General features: G+C 52.8%; 1 protein-coding gene across 8 annotated transcripts in view; it reads left to right on the forward strand.

Annotated features, from left to right (window-relative positions):
• SS18L1 (SS18L1 subunit of BAF chromatin remodeling complex) overlaps nucleotides 1-23747 on the forward strand; it is a 38643-nt gene extending 14896 nt beyond the window's left edge. For 2 of the 8 annotated variants that reach the window (XM_033186972.1, XM_033186973.1), the window contains exons 3-12: nucleotides 844-928; nucleotides 2361-2505; nucleotides 3685-3864; nucleotides 5111-5275; nucleotides 5765-5866; nucleotides 7008-7100; nucleotides 14229-14348; nucleotides 15945-16072; nucleotides 20511-20685; nucleotides 21496-23747. In XM_033186972.1, the coding sequence (XP_033042863.1) occupies nucleotides 844-928; nucleotides 2361-2505; nucleotides 3685-3864; nucleotides 5111-5275; nucleotides 5765-5866; nucleotides 7008-7100; nucleotides 14229-14348; nucleotides 15945-16072; nucleotides 20511-20537 (1045 nt within the window). In that variant the 3' untranslated portion in view covers nucleotides 20538-20685; nucleotides 21496-23747. Of the gene's footprint in view, nucleotides 1-843; nucleotides 1883-2360; nucleotides 2506-3684; nucleotides 3865-5110; nucleotides 5276-5764; nucleotides 5867-7007; nucleotides 7101-14228; nucleotides 14349-15944; nucleotides 17728-20510 lie in introns of those variants that run through there. The other 6 variants (XM_033186967.1, XM_033186968.1, XM_033186969.1 and 3 more) reach the window with 5 other exon arrangements.
• The last annotated feature ends 352 nt before the right edge of the window (nucleotides 23748-24099 follow it).

The raw sequence follows: 24099 nt of genomic DNA on the forward strand, positions 1-24099 counted from the left end.
AGAGCAGTGTGGGGAGGCCTGGGCCAGCCTCTGTGGGCAGCTCTGCAGCCAACAGCCAGTGAGCCAGGAGACAGCACCTCCTCCAGGTGGGACCTCCTGTGACCCTGTGACCCTAGGGCCTGACACAGAGGAGGGGTGCATGGCCAGTCTGCTACCCTCCAAGTGGCCATCCAAGTGGCCATCAGACTGACCTGGAGGTGGGAAGTAGGTGAATGGCCTCAGACACCCCTGGGTGTGAGTGGGGTGAGGGGACGGGGGCCCCACTGCTGCGAGGTGTACGAGGGGCCTTCCCTGGCAGAACTGTGCTTCCCCATTTCTTTCCAGGACTTTCTCAGGGCCGCTGGCTCTATGGAGTCCGCCCACTGCCTGGTTCAGCTGTGCAAGAGCTCTGTCCCTCTGTCACCTTCAGGCCCCAAGAGCTCTGTCCCTCTGTCACCTTCAGGCCCTGCCTCCTCGTGGCCGCTCCCATTTCCATTCTCTGAACAGACCAGTGCCGGCTCCCATGTAGCTGCTGCCTTAGAGTCTTTGCATAGTTTTTGGCATGGGATGGGAGCCTGCTCAGGGTTTGGGATAGAGGCTGCCCTGCCGTCCCCACCTAGACCCCAGCGCCCTGCCACCTGCCTGTGTCCAGCTGGGCAACCAGCTGGCATGTCCCTGGGTGTCCTCTGGGGTCCGTGTCCTCATGGGGTTTGGCTGGTTGTCAGACTGTGTTGTTCACACTTCACTTCTGCCTTGGATCCACTTGGGGACTCCGTGGTCCCATCCTCCTGCCTCATGCATGCCCCCTCTCCTGCCTCATGCATGCCCCGTCCTCCTGCCTCATGCATGCCCCCTCTCCTGCAGGTACCAGCAAATCCTGCACCGGAACCTGGTATACCTGGCCACGATCGCAGACTCCAACCAGAACATGCAGTCCCTGCTTCCCGCCGTGAGTACCCGCTGAGGGTGGCCCCTTCCCCAGCAAGGGCTCCGACACTGCTCCCCGTGAGTACCCGCTGAGGGTGGCCCCTTTCCCCAGCAAGGGCTCCGACACTGCTCCCCGTGAGTACCCGCTGAGGGTGGCCCCTTTACCCAGCAAGGGCTCCGACACTGCTCCCCGTGAGTACCCGCTGAGGGTGGCCCCTTTCCCCAGCAAGGGCTCCGACACTGCCTAAAATCGGGAGTTGTGGGCATGTCACCTCAGGTAACAAAGATGACTCAGAGAAACCAAAAATACCACTAGAGTCACCAGAAATGGGAGTGTGGGCGGTGGTGACCAACCCTTCCTGACAAACTGAGGGTAACGACAGCATCTGAGGTGGCCGGGTTGGAACTGTGGTTCAGCCTCTTGATGTATTGAAGGGAGGGAAGCCCCGGAAGAACCACTGTAGGAATGGCCGCGGCTCTCGGGTCGGGGGTGGGGAGAGATGGGGTGGGTGCCCTGCATCTCCCTGGAACCTCTCCGGGTGCTTTGAGCAGTTGTGAACCATGCACATGCGCTGCTGTGGGTGAAAACAGAACTTAAAAGAAAACATGCCCAGCACAGTAAATTCTCCCCATGATAGTTCAAATATTTTATTTTGTTTGATTTTTTAAAATGCGTTTTTCCAAAATTAAATTGTCGCCGGGAGTGCCGTATCTCCTAGTGACCCTTAGTCCTCGGCAAGTGATGACGTAAATGCCAGGATGTGTTTCATGAGTAAAAATGTTAAACCCACCTCCATTGACCTGTCACATTGCAGTTCTTCACCGTGCAGACACCCGCAGGTCCTGGTGGAAATTTCCTTTTTTTGGCCAGCTGTAGACAGCGTGTGTGCGCACACCTCCAGAGCTACTGTTCGACCTTGATCTGGGAGAGTGCTGAGGGTCACTTCACACTCCCTTCTGTGTGGTGTGATCCCAGGTGCGCATGGGGTGGGGGGAGTGAGTGAGGGGAAGGGGCACTCGCAGCAGGAGCATGGGAAACAGGAGAGGGATCCCGCCTGTGCCAAGGCCCTCAGCTTGGGGGGGTCGTGGACGGGGAGCACAGAGGTGCCGGCCAGCTGCGCCCGAGAAGAACAGCGCCTGGGGTGGACAGGGGAAAGGGTTCCCTGCTGTCCCAGGAGAAGGAGGTCCAGCTTTTCAAACCCAGGCATGTGTGGATGAACTCGATACTCAGTAGAGTTCCGAACGCTCACCCAGACGCTCACTGTGCCATCTCCATCTGGGCCTGGTGCTCTGCGGTCACCTGGCTGTGACGATGGCTGTTGATTACGAACATGGACCAGGTGGCCATGACATGTGGCAGCAAATCTCAGGCGCCCTCTCATCCCTGGCCTGGCTTGTGGAGGTCGCTCTCCGTGAATTAACCGTTTTCCCTGAAAACTTCCTGTTGCCTGCAGCCGCCCACGCAGAACATGAACCTGGGCCCTGGAGCCCTGACTCAGAGTGGCTCCAGCCAGGGCCTGCACTCCCAGGGCAGCCTGAGTGACGCCATCAGCACAGGCCTGCCACCCTCCTCCCTCCTGCAGGGCCAGATTGGCAACGGTGAGTGCAGTGGGCGGGGAGGGCATTCCTGGTCACAAGGCCACCAAGGCAGCCCTTGGGCAGGCAGCTGCCATGGTGGGGCACCCCACCCGTCACAGGGCTGGGCATGGGGACCCACTCTTCCTGGGGTAGCCACAGGTCAGCTGCCATCGCCCAGGCTCAGGGCCGCAGCAAGCTTGCCATGCGGCTGGGATGAGCCCTTGCTCCAGATCGCCTGCTCTTTCTGACACTGTCATATTCCGTTCATTTCAAATGCAAGTTGCTGGGTTCCAGGTAGATTGTGTAATAAGAATGGAATGCTCCTGTCTTTGAATTAAGAAGCATGAGTAACATTTGGAGACTATTAATAGTAATATAACAGGCTGGGCATGGTGGCTCAGACCTTTAATCCCAACCCTTTGTAAGGCCTAAACCAGCAGATTGCTTGAGGCCAGGAGTTTTAGACCAGCGTGGGCAATATGGCAAAACCTCGTCTCTATAAAAAATAAAAATATTAGCTGGGTGTGATGGTGCCCACTCGTGGTCCAAACTGCTTAATACTTGGGAGGCTGAGGAGGGAGGGTCACTTGAGCTTGGGAGGGTGAGGCTGAAGTGAGCCATGTTCATGCCACTGCCCTGCAGCCTGGGTGACAGAGCCGGACCCTGTCTCAGAAAATAACAAAATAACAACAAACAAACGGTGCATCCTGTACTTTGTTAACATGTTTGCTTCTTTCCTTTCTTTTTTTTTTTTTTTGTTTTGAGACAGAGTCTCGCTCTAGTCGGCCAGGCTAGAGTGCAATGGGCGTGATCTTGGCTCTCTGCAACCTTCGCCTCCTGGGTTAAAGCATTCTCCTGCCTCAGCCTCCCGAGTAGCTGGGATTATAGGCACCTGCCACCACACCTGGCTAATTTTTTTTGTATTTTTAGTAGAGACGGGCTTTCACCATGTTGTCCAGGCTGGTTTCGAACTCTTGACCTCAGGTGATCCACCCACCTCAGCCTGCCAGAGTGCTGGGATTACAGGCATGAGCCACTGCACCCGACCACTTATTTCTTTTTTAGTCATTTAATCATTAATAGTGATGTTGATAGAATCTCTTCCCAAAATCATTTGAAGGGAAATTGGGGCGTCTTCACCTTCAGAAGTGGTGACCTGGCTCCCCAGCACCTGACACCACTCCCTGCTCCCCCTGCCAGGGCCGAGCCACGTGTCCATGCAGCAGACGGCGCCTAACACGCTGCCCACCACCTCCATGAGCATCTCGGGGCCCGGCTACAGCCACGCGGGGCCCGCCTCACAGGGCGTCCCCATGCAGGGGCAAGGCACCATCGGCAACTACGTGTCTCGGACCAACATCAACATGCAGTCCAACCCAGGTACCGCCTCTGCCTTTGCAACCCCGGGGGGCCTGGGCCTGCCTCCAAGACCCTTGGCACATGCATGTTGGATATGTGGTCCCCGGGGAGCTGCCCTCTTGCTGGGTGCTGGGGGAGAGGGGCCCGTGGATCAGGGCTGGCTGCAGCCTCTGAGAGCTTCCGGAGGGATGGGCACCAGTGGGTGCACAGCCAACCCCTCCTGTCCCCCAGTTTTGCGAGGGGTGGGGGTGTTTCCCATGGAGTCTCAGGGAATGCTTCAGGGAGTGGGGGCCGCCGGCCTTGGGTCTGGACAGAGCCCTGGGCTCTCGGGGGGCGGGGGTAGAGCTGTTCCCCAGGGAGGGAACAGCCTGGCTAGAGGCACCTCAGTGGAGAAGACAAGGGGCCGGAAGCGCTGGGCCAGAGGCCCCAGCCTTTCTGCAGGGCAGCAGGAGCCCGAGAGTGGGGCCATCCGCCATGGTGGCCACGTGTGGTGTTGGGCAGTTGAGAAGCAGCAGGTCCCCGTCGCGTTCCACGAGCATCGGCCCCGGTCGCGTTTCGTGGGCGTCGGTCCTAGTTGAGTTTCTTGAGTGTTGGAGACACATGGACTTCAGAAGCTTAGTGCCAAAAAAGGGTGCCGAGGACCTCCTTAGGATTTTCTCACAATAACTGAATATTAAGCGTTTGTTTTGGACATACTGACTCAAATAAAATGCATGATTAAAATGGATTTCACCTGTTTGTTTTTACTTTTTTGATGTGGTTACTAGAAACTTTAAAAAGTGTGGCTCGTGTCATTTCTGTTGGACGGGGCTTCGCTAGGGGCTTCTGAGCAGGGGACGTGTTCGACAGGCCAACGTGAAGGGCCGCGAGGTTGCACCGGTGCTAAGGAGGGGACAGTGTGACCCCTGAGGCCAGCTCGAGGGACCAGGGAGAATAGGACTCGAGCCACGGCGCAAGTGGGATTGTCACGGGAGCTGTGTGTCCGAGGAGAGGTGGAAAGGTGGTGGTTGGCTGTGGAAGCCACTGGATCTTCCTGCCCAGGGGCTCTCCCTGTTTTCTGCACGTCGGCACATTTTCAAATAGTCAGTGTGAGCAGCGGGTCTAAGCATACAGAGCGTCAGTGCAGGCCTTTCAGGGGAGGGTGATGTTCTCGTGCGGAGCACAGGAAAACAACGAGGAACCTGCCCGGGTGCAGGAGGTAGTTGGGTGTGGGAGGGAGGGAGGGAGGCTTCCCGGGGTGATGTGGGGCCTCTGTCCTGTCGTGCAGTCTCCATGATGCAGCAGCAGGCGGCCACGTCGCACTACAGCTCGGCTCAGGGCGGCAGCCAGCACTACCAGGGCCAGTCGTCCATCGCCATGATGGGGCAGGGCAGCCAGGGGAGCAGCATGATGGGGCAGCGGCCTATGGCGCCCTACCGGCCCTCCCAGCAAGGTAACGCCTGGCCAGGCCAGGTCTCAGGCACAGCTGACCGCCCCAGGTGGTGAAGTGCCAGCTGTGTGTGCTTGTCTGCAGGGAGCCTGGGGGAGTAAGGCTTGGGGCCTTGGTGGGGACACTGGGGGTGAGGGCTGGGGTATGGCCCGCGGAGGGTCTCCTGTCCCCGAGGAGTCAGGGTTGGGGGCAGGGGCGGCAGTTGTCATTAAGAGTGTCACAGGCTGGGCTCATGCCTGTAGTCCCAGCACTTTGAGAGGCCGAGGTGGGCAGATCACCTGAGGCCAGGTGTTCGAGACCAACCTGGCCACATGGTGAAACCTTGTCTCTCCTAAAAATACAAAAAATAAGTTGGATACGGTGACAGCGTGGGGTGTTCTCCTGGGGTGAGTGAGGCCACTTAGCGAGGCCTTGGCTTCCCCAGCAAGCGAGGAGGTCCTCCAAGGGAGGAGGGTGCGGCCCGTACTGATGCTGAATGTGGTTTCCCTGCAGGCTCTTCCCAGCAGTACCTGGGCCAGGAGGAGTACTATGGCGAGCAGTACAGCCACAGCCAGGGCGCCGCAGAGCCCATGGGCCAGCAGTACTACCCCGACGGTGAGCACTGGCGGTGGCCTGACCCCGCCCAGGACAGCAGAGCAGCTGCAGGGGCAAGGGAGGGCAAGGAGGGTGTGGCCACTGCAGTGCGTCCCCAGTCGCTCTAGCTCAGGCCTGGGCTACAGGCAGAGCAGCCAGATGCCCTGCAGGAACGAGGTGAGGCAGGGGACAGGGTGAGCTGGACTGGCAGTGGTGCCTGGCCTCTGCAGAGAGAAGCTGAGGCACACACCACTGCACTCGCCTCCACGCGGCCTCGCCTCTTCTTCCTGAAAGGATGTGGGAGTTGGAGGTGGAAAATTGCAGCCCCCAGCTGTAGATAGGTGGAAATGTTCAAGAAGAAGCCTCCCAGCTTCCCAGAGAATGCCCTGAAGGTGACGGCTCCACCTGCAGCACCCCCTCCTGCCCCTTCTCATCTCTGCATTTTACCTTCCTCACCTTTCAGTCTTTCCATAGCCCCAGGGCTTGTGGAGGGGATACTGAAAGTGGCTTGGCTGAGCACAGCGGTTCACACCTGTCATTCTGGCACTTCGGGAGGCTGAGGCAGGAGGATCACTTCAGCCCAGGAGGCAGAAGCTGCATTGAGCCATGATTGCACCACTGCACTCCGGCCTTGGTGACAGAGCAAGACCCTGTCTCTAAAGTGAAAAGAACAATAAAATAAAGTGGTCTTAAAGGCTTGGTTGATCCCTGGGAGGCATCCAGGCAGGGAGCTGGCCTCAGCCAGCAAGGGGCAGGTGCACAGGCAGGTGGGCAGGTGGCAGCAGGGCAAGCCACCTTGCAACGAAGGCCTCGGTGAGGGTTGGACACCCCTGCCCGTGTCCTCCCAGGAGCTAGCAGCGGGGAGGAGAAGGCGGTCGGGTCACTAGCGTGGCCGTGTGGTGGGCACTGAGAGCACTGATCCTCTGCATAAATCCCCAGGTAGCTTCACAGTCGCCCCAAGAAGGAGGCATTGATGTCTGCGTTTCAGTGAGGAGGCCGAGGCTTAGGAGATTGGGGCATGGTCTGGGGGGACACGGGTCCTGCTGGCTCTGGGTGCCTCCCTGGCCCAAAAGCATCTCCCCAGCCTGGGTCTCAGTTGCTTCCTCCGGGACCTGTCCAGTGCGCAGCTTCTGCTGACAGTCGCCGTCTCCGTTTCACACAGGCCACGGTGATTATACCTACCAGCAGTCATCCTACACAGAGCAGAGCTACGACCGGTCATTCGAGGAGTCCGCACAGCACTACTACGAGGGAGGTAAGGAGAACAGCCGCGTGCTGGGCTCGAGTGTAAGCGCCACACGCACCCTTAGGAGCACGCAGTGCTTGCCTTCAGTGAGTCCCTTAAATCCCAGCGCAGTGCATGGGATGGGAGACAGTGTGTTCGGGAACTGGAGATTCAGGCTGTGTCGGGAGCCCCGCTTGCCTTATGTGTGTGTTCGTGAGACAGGAAAGGATTCAGCCGGCCATGCTGGGGTTGAGGGCACAGACTCTGTTATTGGATCCGGCCAGGGAGCTTGGGGCCTGCGAGCCACTCTCAGGGCTTCCTCAGCCAGAGGCCAGCAGTGGCTGCGTTGGGTGTGGCCTTGCGTTTCTTCAGACACCTGCAGGCCAGGAAATACACACCTGTGGCTTGGGGCTTGCTGCCCTTCGTGGCGGTCCTGGGCAGTGCTGCGCTGGGGGCTGTGTGTCGGGTGGACTTGCCCCTTTCTGTGGTGTCTGTGCCTCCACCCTGGCTGCCCTGAAACCCCAATAGAACGTCCCGGAATGTGGAGTTGGGAAGAGGTACACACAGCCAGTTCCAACCTCACCCCGGGATAAAGGTGGCCCCCAGAGAAGAGTCGATGATCGCCTGCGGGATTGCACAACCTCGTCTGGGAGGGAAGGTGGGCCTGCAGTGCCTGGGGTGAGGTGCCTCGTGGCTGCTGACACTGACCGGCAGGCAGCAGTGGCTGAGGCCTTCCCACTGCAGGGCTGCGATTTATCAAGAGGTAACAGTGTCAGTGAGGCCTCACCAGGTACACAAAGCAGACGGGCTCTAAACAGCTACAGATTTCCTTGTTTGGGTTACTTCTTAAAGAATTAGATGTATAAAAGTTTTGCTTCTGAGCTTACACATTTCAGCCTGCTGTGAAGAAATAAAGCACACAAGTGTAGGCACATATAGAAACATCACTGTGTACGCTACGAATGCCTATATTTAAATGTCAGTTACACCTTCATAAACCTGGGGGAAACAAGAAGTACATGAATACGTAATGAAAGTTTAAAAGAAGAAAGCCTGGATGCAGTGACTCATACCTGTAATCCCAGCACTTCAGGAGGCCAAGGCAGGTGGATCACTTGAGGCCAGGAATTTGAGACCAGCCTGACCAACATGGCAAAACCCCATCTCTACTAAAAAATACAAATATTAGCTGGCCGTGTGATGGTGCATGCCTGTGGTCCCGGTTACTCAGGCAGAGGTGGGAGAATCGCTTAAACCCGGGAGGCGGAGGTTGCAGTGAGCCGAGATCACGCCACTGCATTCCAGCCTCACGACAGAACAAGACACTGTCACCGAAAAAAAAAAAAATTGGCTGGGTGCATTGGCTCACACCTGTAATCCCAGTACTTTGGGACGCCGAGGTGGGCGGATCACCTGAGGTCAGGAGTTTGATACCAGCTTGGCCAACACGGTGAAACCCCTTGTCTCTACTAAAAATACAAAAATTAGTTGGACACGGTAGCATGTGCCTGTAATCCCAGCTGCTCGGGAGGCTGAGGCAGAAGAATCACTTAAACCCAGGAGGTGTAGGTTGCAGTGAGTCGAGATCACACCACTGCACTCCAGCCTGGGCAACAAGAGTGAAACTCTGTCTCAAAAAAAATAAAAATAAAAATAAATAAAGAAATGGCCAGGCATGGTGACTTATGCCTGTAATCCCAGCACTTTGGGAGGCCAATGCAGGAAGATTGCTTGAGCTCAGGAGTTTGAGGCCAGCATGGGCAACATGGCAAAACCCTGTCTCTCCTGAAAAAAAAAAATAAAAAGTTAGCCGGGTGTCGTGGCGGGTACCTGTAATCCCAGCTACTCAGGAGGCTGAGGTGGGAGAATTGCTTGAAAGAGGCAGAGGTTGCAGTGAGTTGAGATTGTGCCATAGCACTGCAGCCTGGGTGACCGAGCCAGACCCTTTCTCAAAAAAAAAAATGCCAAGAGGCTATCTTCTGGCATATTGGCTGCAGTGGTGCCTCCATAAGCCCTGGGAGCCGGCAGGATCTCTGCCATCATGGGCCTGGCCCTGTCCCTTCCAGCTGGGGCACAGGGTTCAGCCTTGTCCATGGCGAGGCGTCCACATGCATCTGCCCAAGGCTGACACACTTTATCCCAAAAACAAACATAGGATGTGCTGCTCAGCCTTTTAATGTCTGATGTAGCTTTTTTTTTTTTTTTTTAAAGAGACAGGGTCTTGCCTTGTCACCTAAGCTGGAGTGCAGTAGCATGATCATGGCACGCTGCAGCCTTGAAATCCCAGGCTCAAGTGATCCTCCTGCTTCAGCCTCTCGAATTGCTGGGACTACAGGCATGCACCACCAGGCCTGGCTTTTTTTTTTTTTTTTTTTTTTTTTTTGTAGAGATAAGGTCTCGCCATGTTGCCCAGGCTGGTTTTGAACTCCTGGGCTCAAGTGCCATCTCATCCTCCTACAGTGGGGGGCTCCAGCTGTGCACTGTCGTGCCTGGCTGATACGTACTTCTGTAGCTTGTCGTGGGTTACATACTCTTGCTTTCCATCATTGATGGGAAATTTGCTAAAAAGCTTAGTAACCTCTTAAGAACAGGAAGACAGACGGCGTGGTTTCCTCCTTGATTTAGAAGCATTTTATTCCATCTGCTTGTTGATTAGACTCTGACACGAGGAGTACACATGTGTAGGTGACACTTTACCATACAGCAGGTGGTACTGTGAAGTCTTGCAGGGGTGAGAGGCCTGGGGCTGCTTTGCTTTGAAGAGACTGGTGGACATGTCATAGCCACCTTCAAACACAGGTGTGGCCCATGGTGCAGTGGAGAGGCTGGGGGAGACGTTAGGAGGAATGGGTCAAAGGCACCATAAAGAACTTTCCAGGCTGGGTACAGTGGCTCCCACCTGTGATCCCAGCATCAGGCCGGGTGCGGTGGCTCCCATGTGTGATCCCAGCATTGTAGGGGCCAGGGCAGAGGATCACGTGGGCCTGAGAGGTTGAGACCAGCCTAGGCAACATAGTAAGACCCCCTCTCTACTAAAAATCAAAAACATTAGCCAGGTGTGGTAGCATGCGCCTGTTGTCCCAGCTACTTGGGAGTCTGAGGCAGGAGCATAGCTTGAGCCCGGGAGGTCGAGGCTGCAGTTAACTATGATCACACCACTGCGCTCCAGCCTTGGCAACCCAATAAAAAGAATTTTCCAACTTTGAGTCATCCCACAGCAGGATGAGTGGGACAGGCTGGTGCTGGAATTGTTCTGGTGATGGCATCAGTTAGGAGCTTGCAGAATCTGATAAAACAAGAGCGTGCTCATGTGCAGGGCACTAGTAATAGGAGGGGACCAGAGTGGAGCCGACCAAACCAGGAGGGGACAGCGGAGGCCATGGGGTCACTCGTGCTGGGCAGGAGCGTCGGGATGTGGTGCTCGGTGGGGGAGGGACCAGGTGAGGGGTGCGAGTTCCACACTTGTATCACAGTGAGGTTTGCAGTGGCGCAGACTGGACAGAGCCCAGCCCCTCGCGACCTGGCATCTGGGCGTCATTGCCGCTAGGAGAGACCGCCCATGAGCTGCAAAAGCCAGGTATGGAGCTGGGTGTGTGGGATGTGCCTCTGTGAAAATGCAGGCAAGATGAGACTGTACCTTTGCACACACACACACTCACACCATCAGCCAATGGGCAAACACCAACACAGCCAACAGAAATGCTTATGGGTAGGAGATGGGGTTAGGGCTCAGGCAGTCCAGAGCAGGGGTGGAAGTGGCCACCTTCCCAGAACCTCTTGAAGGTATGGGTCTGTATCTGTTTACCTTTGAATCATGTAGATGTATTGGCAGCTTCAGAAGTTAAATTAAACATCACTGGGGCCGGGCACAGTGGCTCGGGCCTATCATCTCAGTGCTTTGGGAGGCTGAGGTGGGTGGATCACTTGAGGTCAGGAGTTCGAGACCAGCATGGCCAACATGGTGAAACCCCGTCTCTACCAAAAATACAAAAATTAGCGGGGCATGGTGGCACATGTCTGTAATTCCAGCTACTTGTGAGGCTGAGGGATGAGAATCACTTGAACCCAGGAGGCAGAGGTTGCAATGAGCCAAAATGATGCAACTGCACTCTAGCCTAGGGCAGCAGAGCGAGACTCCATCTCAAAAAAGGAACATCATTGGCTGTCACAGAAACTGAAAGGACCTCACTTCAGGGCTGTCCACACCATCCACGCCTCCTGGAGTCCCAAGCATGGCTGGCGTGTCGTGTGCATTTCTCAGGCTCTCGCCAGGTGGTGACCAGCGTGTCCCAGGAGTGGACGACAGGGTGGTGTGACCGGGGCCTGCGGGACACATCTTCCCCAGGCAGCGCTCGGCCCTCCTTGGCTGCATCCTCGTGTGGATCACTGTGTTTTTAGGTGACACGGCTTTGAGCGTCGTTCACTTGTTCCTCGTGGCCGATTGCTCCTTCTGAGCAAACAGAGGGTGTGCTCTGGCCTCTTGTTTCACAGATGCGCCATGCTGCCCGGCACCTTCTCACGGGCACCTTGCAGAATGCCAGAGGGTTCTTAGAATAGAGAAAGAAAAGAGCCGGGTGCGTTGGCTCACGCCTGTAATCCCAGCACTTTGGGAGGCCGAGGCGGGTGGATCACGAGGTCAGGAGATGGAGACCATCCTGACTAACACGGTGAAACCCCGTCTCTACTAAAAATACAAAAAATTAGCCAGGCGTGGTAGTGGGCGCCTGTAGTCCCACCTACTCGGGAGACTGAGGCAGGAGAATGGCATGAACCCTGGAGGTGGAGCTTGCATTGAGCCGAGATCGCTCCACTGCACTCCAGCCTGGGTGACAGAGCTAGACTCCGTCTCGAAAAGAAAAGAAAGAACCCTGGAGTACTTGCTGGTTATGGAAGGCCCCCCATCTGCCCACCCCGTTGCCTGGGCTCCCCGCCAGCCCTGCATGAAACACGTCTGAAAACAGCGAAGGCCTTTTCTACAGAAGTTGTGCCCCCTTTCCCTGTGGAGTTATCTCAGCAGCCCCCTTTCTTAGGGGATAGGGCGGCTGCTGCCAGTTCACACTAGATCACTTGAGTACCCACTGGGGTGTGAGAGCCCCCTGGTCCCTGTGTGCTGGGGCTGGGTGTTCTGAGCTGGTACTCACACTGCTGTTGCATACCTGCTGTGTGCCAGGGCAAAGCTGGCCTGTGTCCTACAAACTGACTCCTTTATTTATTTATTTATATTTATTTATGAGATGGAGTCTCTATCGCCCAGGAGTGCAGTGGCTCGATCTCCACTCACTGCAACCTCCTCCTCCTGGGTTCACACCATTCTCCTGCTTCAGCCTCCCAAGTAGCTGGGACTACAGGCGCCCGCCACCACGCCTGGCTAATTTTTTGTATTTTTAGTAGAGACGGGGTTTCACCGTGTTAGCCAGGATGGTCTCGATCTCCTGACCTTGTGATCCACCCGCCTCGGCCTCCCAAAGTGCTGGGATTACAGGCGTGAGCCACCACACCCAGCCGAAAACTGGCTCCTTTATTATGTAAAGAATAAAGTGGACTATAAAACATGAGAATATGCAGGCTGACTCTGACACCCTTGAAAACCCACCACCATGTCTCAGACGGCTTCCATGGGGGCAGGATAAAGGACGGTGGCCTTAAGCCTTCTCCCGCGATGGTGGCAGCTCGTTTGCTGGCTGTTACTGGAACTGTCCCTGGATTTTGAGGAAGGCGTGGAAGTTCAGGACTCAAGATATTTCCTGGATAGAGAATAACTGGAAAGGCTCAAGTAAGTTTTTCTAAAGCTCTCGCCTTAGGAGGAGTTCAGCCTGGAGTAAGAGCATGTGTTAGTTTTGTCATCCCATCTAACTACAGATTGAATTACCGATAGGTTTTTAAGCCATTCCAATGTGCATTATCTCAATAAAGCTGTTATTTAAAAAAATACTAGATTGCAGTTTTAAAATACTTAAATTTTATAGCTTCTAAAAAAGGAAAGTTATTTCCAACCAGAAAAGTGAAGTAGAAAAATGAATTCTTTGCATGGAGCATGGTGATTTATGCCTGTGATCCCAGCACTTTGGGAGGCTGAGGCGAGGGGATCACAAGGTCAGGAGATTGAGACCATCCTGGCTAACACAGTGAAACCCCATCTCTACTAAAAATACAAAAAATTAGCCTGGCGTTGTGGCTAGGTGTTGTGGGTGTGGTGGTGGGGGCCTGTAGTCTCAGCTACTCAGGAGCCTGAGGCAGGAGAATGGTGCGAACCCCGGAGGCAGAACTTGCACTGAGCCGAGATCGCACCACTGCACTCCAGCCTAGGCGACCCAGTGAGACTCTGTCTCAAAAAAAAAAAAGGTTATCTGGGCACACTGGCACACACTGTAGTCCTAGCTATTTGGGAGACTGAAGTGAGCGGAACACTTGAGCCAGGGAGATGGAGGCTGCAGTGAGCTCTGATTGCACCACTGCACTCCAGCCTGGGTGCCAGAAGGAGGCCCTGTCTCTGAAAAAAAAAGAAAAAAAATTGTATGTGCAAAGACCCTATGTCCAAATAAGGTCCTGTTCACAGGTCCTTGGAGTTAGGACTTCAGCATCTCTCTGGGGAGCAGTTTGACCTGCGGCGCTGGCATTCATCTCTGTCTTAGTCATCGTATTAGCCGTTTTGTTTCTTAGCTTTCCATGTGTATTTCTATAAGATAAGAAAAGTGGGCCGGGCGCAGTGGCTCACGTCTGTAATCCCAGCACTTTGGGAGGCCGAGGTGAGCGGATCACGAGGTCAGGAGATCGAGACCATCCTGGCTAACACGGTGAAACCCCGTCTCTACTAAAAATACAAAAAAATTAGCTGGGCGAGGTGGCGGCGCCTGCAGTCGCAGCTACTCGGGAGGCTGAGGTAGGAGAATGGCGGAAACCCGGGAGGCGGAGCTTGCAGTGAGCTGGGATCGCACCACCGCACTCCAGCCTGGGTGACAGAGCAAGACTCCGTCTCAAAAAAAAAAAAAAAAAAATGGAGAAGGTGTAATATAGTATTTGAAACGTTGTGAAAAAATAAACGTGCCGAAGCAATGGATTTGGTTTTGGGATTCCGAAGTTACGTGTCGTGAGTGGGCCACAGAATGAGCCCCCTTAGCCCAGGTGGAAAGTCATTTCCGTGTCTCCTCCTCCCTCCAGGAAACTCCCAGTACAGCCAGCAGCAGGCTGGGTACCAGCAGGGTGCCGCACAGCAGCAGACCTACTCCCAGCAGCAGTACCCCAGCCAGCAGAGCTACCCCGGGCAGCAGCAGGGCTACGGTAAGAGGGGAGCACGTTCCTCGGGGCCCCCCAGCGCCCACCCCTGCTGCACATGGGTATATGCACAGTGACCCTGGTGTGCAGGCAAAAGTGTAATAAACTTATTTTGGATACCTTTAGGTTTCCAGAAAAGTTGGAAACATACATGCATGTAGACCTGAAACATCTTATTTTAACTTAAACATAAATTCATTGCCCACGTGGCCTGTGACGGGAGCCAGTGTCCCGTCTGTCCGCCATCTGCATGCCTCATGCCCAGCTTCGACCTCTTTGACAGAGCAGGTCAAAGCCTGTGGGTCTCAGCCTTCACTGCAGCTTAGAATCACCCAGGAAACTTCTGACAAATAAGTTCTGGGCTGCCCCAGGTCTTTTGTTGGAGCAAAATCTCAGTTCTCAGGATGAGCTACACACACATGGTTTCTTATGAGGCTTGTGCCTGATTCTGCTCTGCTTGTTCAGCCCTTTACAGCCATTGCTAATTAAATCGTATAAAAATTACTTGAAGAGGCCAGGCGCAGTGGCTCACGCCTGTAATCCCAGCGCTTTGGGAAGCCGAGGTGGTTGGATGACCTGAGGTCAGGAGTTCAAGACCAGCCTGACCAATATGGTGAAACCTCGTCTCTACTAAAAATACAAAAATTAGCTGGGCATGGTGGTGGGGGCCTGTAGTCCCAGCTACTCAGGAGATGAAACAGGAGAATTGCTTGAACCAGGAGGTAGAGGTCGCAGTGAACCAAGATCACACTACTGCGCTTCGGCCCAGGTAACAGAGTGAGACGACTCCTCAAAAAATAAAAATAAAAAATATATTACTTGAGGCTCAGTGTGGTGGCTCATGTCTGTAATCCCAGCACTTTGGGAGGCTGAGGCAGGAGGATTGCTTGAGCCCAGGAATTCGAGACCAGCCTGGGTGACATAGTGAGATCATCTCTACAAAAAGTACAAAAATTAGCTGGGCATGGTGGCACACTCCTGTGGTCTCAGCTACTTGGGAGGCTGAAGCAGGAGAATCGCTTGAGCCTGGGAGGTGGAGGTTGCAGTGAGCCAAGATCACGCCACTGCACTCCAGCCTCGCCTGGGTGACAGAGTGTGACCTTGTCTTTAAAAAAAAGGGGGGGGCCTCTATCAGTTCTTTCTGGAGCCTTTGACTTAGGCTTCCTAGAGACGATGCCTCTGTCTCACCTGCCTGCAGGTGTTCAGCAGCTCCTGGGATAGTTAAGTTCCAAGTTACAGCAGCCAGTGTGACTGGCGCCAGTGGGTTCCGGAGGGCTCTCCTGCCCTCAGATAGCAGCAGCTCGGGGGAGATGGAGAGAGCCCATCAGCCCTCCCCATGCTGGTGGGGGGCCTGGGGCACAGTCCTGGGACCTCACAGGACTGGAGGGCTGGTGAGTCCGTTGTGTGGTGCTCTCGCTGTACAGAGTTAACGAGGAGGACGTGCAGGTGCCAGGTGTTCCGGAGACTGACAAAAGGCTGATGCATTGAGACAGGAATTTTTTAAGGAAAAGAGGAAGAAGTTTTTAAAAAATTTTTAAGTTAAGATAAAAAATAAAGATGCGCCCGTTTTGGCTGGCCTCACAGTTCCTGGTGTTTTCTCAGGGCCTGCCCAGGGAGCCCCGTCACAGTACCCCAGCTACCAGCAAGGCCAAGGCCAGCAGTACGGAAGCTACCGAGCACCGCAGACAGCGCCGTCTGCCCAGCAGCAGCGGCCCTACGGCTATGAACAGGCAAGCTTTCTGGATGTTTCCAGATGTGCCCATCCACCGCGCCTGTCGAGACACAATGAAGATTTCTCTTATGGCCATGAGGAATAATGAGCTGGAACTAACTGGCTTCCAGGGTTCCTTCCAGAATGTTAAGTCTCTGAGCCTGTAAGGTTTTTCAGAATTCCCTCTGTGTATACGCTCACCTCAGCCATCCAGCTGGCTTTTCATACCCTCACCTCACCGTTAGATCTGCATGCCTGGTTCTCACATTCGTTCACTCTGCCAATGTTTTGTCGCGTACTGAGCACATGTCCGGTCTCTGCTGGGTGCTTGGTGTGTGGCCGCGCCACGAACCCTGCGCTTTCAGAGCTTATGTCTCGCTACGGAGACATAAGGTTGTCCCACAGGCCAGACCGTGCTGAGATCAGAGCGGGGGGCCCTGAGTGGAGCCCGCCTTCCAGGTGGGGCCACAGGCGGCTACATTTGGCCCCTGTGGACAATTCCAGGATGAAGACACAGCGGGGAGTGGCTGGCAGCCCCAGGCTCAGCCCAGGAGGGGGAGGCCCTTTCTGCCCAGAAACAGCGAGCAGGGCTTTGAAGGAGCTGAGGAAAGAGCAGTTTGGAAGATGGAAGAGCAGGAGCTCTTGGGACAGTGAGGAGGCCGGCTTGGCAGGAGGTGACAGGGACAGGTGGGCGTGGGGGCCTCCATAAAGCAGGCATCGCCTTCCCTCTGAGCGGGATGGGGCCCCTGGAGGAGGACAGGGTCTGTGTGGCGGGAGCACTGCAGGAGCAAGGGCCTCCTAGAGGAGAATGAGCCAGGCACACGAAGAGGGCGTGCCAAGGTCCCGAGGCACCGGGAGGTTTGTCCCAGTGAAGGCAGCCCGAAGGAGGCTCAGTGGCTGGAGCACAGGGCATACGAAGGAGAATGGTCTTGGACATTTTTTGGAGCCTCCTTTGAGAGAGTCCTTAGCAGGAAGTGGCTCTGTGTTGGTGACTCTGAGCTGGCCAGAGGTGTTAGGGACACTTGACACTGCCAGTGAAATTTCAAAGCACTATGTCGATCAAGGTTGTTTTTCTCAGGGAATTGGGTAGGTAAGAGGCCGAATACTATTTTTTAAATGCTGCTCATCCTCCTCCCTCAGGAGGGCAAAGGGTCACCAGGTAGATGTAGAGAAGCCTAAAGATCATGTAACACAGGCCCCCTGCCAGGGCACAGCACTCAGAAGGTCATGCCTGGGAAGGGCACGCCGATGAGGCATTTACACAGACGTTAGGAGTCCTCCTGGTGTGCTCTCAGGACACCGTGAGGCCACTGCAGCCGATGCCAGGGGCCACCTCTCCCCAATGTGTGCTGGACGCCAGTCAGCGGGGAGCAAGCCCCAGCTTGGCCCTCTAGGTTTGCACAGGAGCGTCATGCTGGGGTCTGGAAGGACAGCAGTCTGCATCCAAATTAGAATTAATGATTCTGATGAGACACTATACCTCCTTCATACAGTCCTGAAAATAACTTATTTGGATTTTGTGAAATAAGTAAATGTCCTAACTTTTTAATTATAAGACTGAACCAGAGGACATATAACTTTATGCCTACCTATGAAAGGACCGTGACCGGTTGTGCTGGCCCATACCTGTAATTCCAGCACTTTGGGAGGCCAAGGCAGGAGGATTGCTAGAGCCCAGGAGTTTTAGACCAGCCTGGGCAACATAGCGAGACCTGTCTCTACAGAAAATAAAAAAAGTAGTCGGGCATGGTAGTGCATACCTGTAATCCCAGCTACTTGGAAAGCTGAGGCAGGAGGATCCCTTGAGCCCAGGAGGTCGAGGCTGTAGTGAGCCATGATTGCACCATTACACTCCAGCCTGGACTATAGACAGCAAGACTTTGTCTTACAAAAATGAAAAAGAAAGGCCAGGTACAGTGGCTTACACCTGTAATCCCAGCACTTTGGGAAGCTGAGGCTGGTAGATCACCTGCAGTCAGGAGTTCGAGACCAGCCTGGCCAGCATGGTAAAACCCCATCCCTGCTAAAAATACAAAAATTAGCAGGGTGCCTGTAAGCCCAGCTACTCGGGAAGCTGAGGTGGGAGAATCGCTTGAACCAGGAAGGCAGAGGTGAGCTGAGATTGTGCCACTGCACTCCAGCCTGGGTGACAGAGTGAGACTCCATCTCAAAACAAAGAAAAGAAAAAGACACAGAGCAATGGAGAAGATAGAGAATTTCACATTTAGGGGGAAATGTGTCCATCTAACTGCAAAATATTAACATAACATAGTCTTTAGTCAGAATCAAGTGTAACTGGCTATGGCGTTTTGGCACAGCACTGCCAGCGTTGGGCATCTCCTAGGGGCCGTTGTGCACATGATATGTTTGCAGCACCCCTGGCCTCCACCCACGATGCCCAGTCTGACAATTTAAAATGGCTCCAGACATTGCCAGATCCCCCCAGGGCAAAATTGTCTCCATTTGAGAACCACTGGGCTACACTTAAAAAAGTGCTGAGGTGGCCAGGCGCGGTGGCTCACGCCTATAATCACAGCATTTTGGGAAGCCGAGGTGGGCGGGAGCGGACGGAGACAAGATCGCGCCATTGCACTCCAGCCTGGGCAACAAGAGCGAAACTCCCGTCTCAAAAAAAAAAAAAAAACACTGAAGTGCTGAGGCGTTGGGGCTGCCTGTGGTTTTACAGGGCTCGAGGGCTGCCATGCCGTCAGCTGAGCAGCTCTGGATTTGAGGCTTTCCGTCTTACCCAATGGTGCAGGGGAAGAAAGACATCAGAACGGACTCCTGCTAACTAGGATCATCACAGGCGGCTCTGGGAATGAAAATGTGACAGGCTGTGTTCACCAGGAACGTTATGTGGACTGGATTCTTGGTCAGGCCGGAACAGCTTTCCTCCCTCCCCGACTTCCTTGCTGCGGGCACTCAGGAAATGTGATCATTAACTAGCTGGGGGCACAGGGAGACTTAGGCATGCGATGATCCGTTGTCTTCCTCTGTGGCAGTCACCCGAGCGGCTTTTACCACAGATCCAATGCTCCGTTTCGCTGCTCAAGGAATTCTCTGTCTTGTGGCCTTCTGGGGCACGGGCTGTCTAGTTCTTTCTTCATGCTGTTTTTTGTTTTCATCTGTTGTTGTTGTTGTGTGAGACGGGGTCTTGCTCTGTTGTCCAGGCTGGAGTGCAGTGGCGCGATCTTGCTCACTGCAGCCTCCGCCTCCCGGGTTCTAGCGATTCTCCTGCCTCAGCCTCCTGAGTAGCTGGGATTACAAGCACGCGCCACCACACCCAGCTAATTTTTGTATTTTTAGTAGAGACGGGGTTTTGCCATGTTGGCCAGGCTGGTCTCGAGCTCCTGACCTCAGGTGATCCTCCCACCTCAGCCTCCCAAAGTGCTGGGATTACAGGTATGAGCCACCATGCCTGGCCTTTTTTTTTTTTAAGACAGGGTCTCACTCTGTCGCCAGGCTGAAACACAGTGGCATGATCTCAGTTCACTGCATCCTCCACCTCTCAGGTTCGAGTGATTCTCCTGCCTCAGCCTCCTAAGTAGCTGGGATTACAGGCACATGCCACTACCACTTGGCTATTTTTTTTTTTTTTTTTTTGTATTTTTAGTAGAGACGGGGTTTCACTGTGTTGGCCAGGCTTGTCTTGAACTCCTGACCTCAAGTAATCTGCCCACCTTGGCCTCCCAAAGTGCTGGGATTGCAGGCATGAGCTACTGTGCCTGGCTGAGGCTACTTTTTTCCATTTTTTTGTAGAGATGGTGTCTTGCTGTGCTGCCCAGGCTGGTCTCAAACTCCTGGGCTCAAGCAGTCCTCCTACCTCAGCCTCCAAATTCAGATTTTTTTTTTTTGGAAATAGGGTCTCACCCAGACTAGAGTGCAGTGGCATAACCATGGCTCACTGCAGCCTTGACCTCCTGGGCTCAAGCCATCCTCCCACCTCACCCTTCAATAGCTGGGACTGTTGGCACACGCCACCACACCCGGCTAAGTTTTGGATTTTTGTAGAGATGGATTCTGGCCATGTTGCCCAGGCTGGGTCTTCAGATTTTTTTATAGATTGAAACGCATTACCCTGGTCGTCCCCGCTCCCATTTTCTTACTTTAGCGGGCTGGGGGACAGATGGTGTTTGCATCAGCTCCCAGGGGGCCAACTTGGAGGAGAGCTTTCCTGCATAGCAGGCCCAGGGTAAGGCTCTGATGCCAGGCCTGGCACAGGCCCAGCCGCAGCGATGCCAGTGTGACTAAACGAATGAACCTTTGGCCCTCTCTACATTGTTAGCCCCAGGCTTGGCCGGTGGCTTCTGGAAAGCCGTTCGCTGCCCGCCTGAGATGTGGGCAGAGGTTGTTTGCTTGCCATTGTCCCTCCTACCCCCTGTCCTGGCTGGGGTGGACGTCTGTCTTCCTTTTACTCGTGACTCTAGGGGTGTAATCTGTGTCTTGATCTCTTTTAGGGCCAGTATGGAAATTACCAGCAGTAAGGGACACGCGTTCTGGCTGGAGCCCTTGTGGTGGCGTGTTCATCCGGGGGCCGGAGGGGCTGGCGGCAGCTCTGCTCAATTGTGACATGTTGGTTACCCTTTCGCCCAGTGCCACGTCTGCATGTGAAGCGTGCTCATTTCATGCTGGGTATGACGCCGAGCGCGCACCCCTGGCGCAAGACAGCGCTTGGTGGTGTGATACTTTTGGTGCTGTGTATAGTATTGTATGTCGGTACATGGAGAGGTATCCTTTTTTTGTCCCCCTGCCCCCTTCTCAATGTTTCTAGCTAGCTTTGGGGGTCATTTTGTCCTCAGAGCATTCTGTACCCAGGGACGGGACAGATCTTGAGGACACCACAGTCCCCCTGTTCCCGTCAACAGACCTTAGGTCTCGTTTCCCTCCTCATACGGTGTTGCCGTGTGGGTTGTCAACTTTAACTGGCTACACCACAGCTGGACACACATACAGCCCCTGGAGGGCAGCCTCTTCCTGTGCCTCGATGGGGTGGGTGGGAGGGCATCTTCTGTGTGCTGGGTCAGTTTCTGTCACATAACGAAAAGGATGCGCATCTCCCACAGCAGAGGCCACAGATGGCCACTTCCAGAGCTTGCTCATTGCCTGTCTCTCGCCAATTCCGTTTATCCAAAAAGGTACATATTTTTGAATTAAAAAGTAAACAGGGATCAATGACTGTATTCCAAACAAATATGGATCCCTAAGGGCCGTGGACAAATTGCCTAACCCCGGGCCAGCGGTATTGCTGAAGGAAAGAGAGGCAGCTCTCTGGGAGCTGGGCCCTCAGAGATGACTCTGGCTTTGACCCTTGTTTAGCTGATGGTCATTTCTGGGATTGGAATAGTTAATATGCCCAATTCTAAGTTGATAGGTAATATAAAATATTCAAATCAAATTTTCCAAACAGTTGGCAAGTTGTTTATTTTATATTATTTCTTCCAGGACCTACTTGCTCAGATCTCCAAGCAAGCATTTCTTTTCTTTTAGGGATGTCTGAAAGTCACATCCACTAACATTACTGTGTTCTTTCTAATGAAAAGTAACGGTTTTATATAGAGAAACTTGAGTAATTTTTACATTTCTAGGACATTAAATCCCATTTAAATTCTGTGTGAACATTAAAGACAGCACACTTGCAAAAGTATGGTCAAAGGAAAAAAAATCCCACATTTCCATTAATAAGTAGCATGGACTTTTGATCAACCTTTACGTGGAATAATAATATTCATATTTGCCATTAATCCTTTAAAAAAAATCTTTGGATAAATGCTGATGAATTTCCAAGAACTACCAAGAAAATACAAAAGATAGGCAATGCTTGATATATGAGGCCTACTAATAATGATATTTCTCTTCAATTGATGTTTTGTTTTAAAAGTTAAAATTCTTGGCCGGGCACAGTGGCTCACACCTGTAATCCCAGCACTTTGAGAGGCTGAAGCAGGCAGATCACCTGAGGTTGGGAGTTCAAGACCAGCCTGACCAACATGGAGAAACCCCGTCCCTACTAAAAATACAAAATTAGCCAGGCATGGTGGCGCATGCCTGTAATCCCAGTTACTCGGGAACCTGAGGCAGCAGAAATGGCTTGAACCCGGCAGGTGGAGGTTGCAGTGAGCCGAGATTGCACCATTGCACTCCAGCCTGGACAACAAGAGTGAAACTCTGTCTCAAAACACACACACACACAGTTAAAAGTAATTATCCAGAGTTGCTTTAGAATTTACAAGTCACTTACGTGTTTTTGCCTGAATTAATTCTGACAGCCCCTGTGAGGAAATCTGGAGTAACAGTTCCCATGTTAGAGATGAAGAACTGAAGCACAGATTAAAGGACTTGCCTGTGTTGAATACCAGTCCTGTTCTAGGACATTCTCCCCTCCTCTACGAGACAGATATCACACACAAATGGGGATAGAAGTGTTTATTTTGTAGGCGTAAGGGTTTTTAAAACCCTTAACACTGGTAAGGGCTTAAAAATAAATGTATATGTTCATATTAAATTACTGAAATGAGAGTCCTTAATTGCTAATTGACAAAAGTATTAGCAGTTTCAGTTAGGGAGTCATCTCCCTTGATTTTGTTCTTTTCCTGTCGATTTTCATAGAACTAATTTGCAAACTCAATCGGGGACTAAAATGTCCCACTGAAAATGTTAAACATTTTAGATAACTGTGAAAATAGTTTATTTTTATTCCTTGCCAATCTGGGAATATGCCTTTTATGTGTGTTTGTGTGTTTTTTTAAGTGCTGTATTAATAATACTTTCTGGAAGAAAAGGACACTTATCCCAAAACTTCAATCTGAAATGTCTTACATTAAGAATATCTTGAATGTTGTGTATATATTTTAAAAAGCACTTTGCAAAATAGTTTGTACATTTATTTCCTAATTTATACATGATTTTTGGTGTTAATATATTTAATGATGAATAACAGAATGTTTATTTAATGTGTTGTCCATTTTTATGTAATATTGTGATGGAAAGTGATGCCAGCAATTCCTTCTCATTAACTTATTCTATCTTCTGTCCTATGAATGTTGAGAAAAGCTTAGGCTAACATGAATTGTTTGTGAAGTGTGGTTGATGGTGCTTTGTTTTTTTCTGACTACTTCTATGGAAGGCCAGTGGAGAAGCAAAGGAAGATGTGAAAATTGACGCTCATTCTTCTTGTTCCCTGACATCCAGCAAATTGTGAATTTGAAAAATGATGACCACAATTTCCAGAAGGGCTGACAAATTCATATTGGTATGCAAAAGCTCATCACCCATGAGGGTTTGTTGCTGAATCAGCAGTACTTAGCATATTACAACAGTCCATCAGAACTCATGCCAAGAGTCTTTATGAATGGGATTAAGGTGGGCAAGATCTCCTAAGATCTGAAAAGAAACCTTAATACACTCATAAGGTTGGAGTCTTAAGTGAGCCTCTGATTTTGTCAGAGTTTTTCTACGTATAGGCTTGAATAGGGGGCATCCCTTCAAAACTGTACAAAGAAGACTGTTTTCCATTTAAAAATTTTTAGCCACTTCATTTCTATTTATTGAACAGGTCAAATTTGTCTTGTTATTTGTGAGTACAGTACATTTAAAAAACATCCTTATCGGTTAATTTTTTTTTCAGCTGGATATTGACGTATAAATTGTTCATGCTTTTGGTGTAATCTCTTAATAAACTGGTTCTTCAAAAATCATCCTATAAAGTGGGTTTTCATGAAGTTAATGGGATTTTGGTGTGATTTGTTTTGCAAATACTACCAAGACCCGGTAGATTGTCACCTCGGCTCCTGGGCAGTCCCCGTGCGTCCGCGCCGCATTCCCCGCGGCGGGAAGGCGGAGCCAGGGGTAGGGCGGTGTGGACGGCGTCCCGGGGCTTCCCTGCGGTCCCCACTGCCTGCTCTGCGTTGCCCAGTAGCCTCCTCTGGCAAGGGCGGTGTCCTCATCAGACCTGGGAGGCTCCGCAAACGCCGGAGGGGTTGGAGGAGCTGGGGATCCCTGGGCACCAGGTGGAACGGGCGAGGCGGCTGTCCTTGTGTTCGGGCAGCG

Source organism: Trachypithecus francoisi, unplaced genomic scaffold (assembly GCF_009764315.1).
Source record: "Trachypithecus francoisi isolate TF-2019V2 unplaced genomic scaffold, Tfra_2.0 Lachesis_group21, whole genome shotgun sequence".
Lineage (NCBI taxonomy): Eukaryota > Metazoa > Chordata > Mammalia > Primates > Cercopithecidae > Trachypithecus > Trachypithecus francoisi.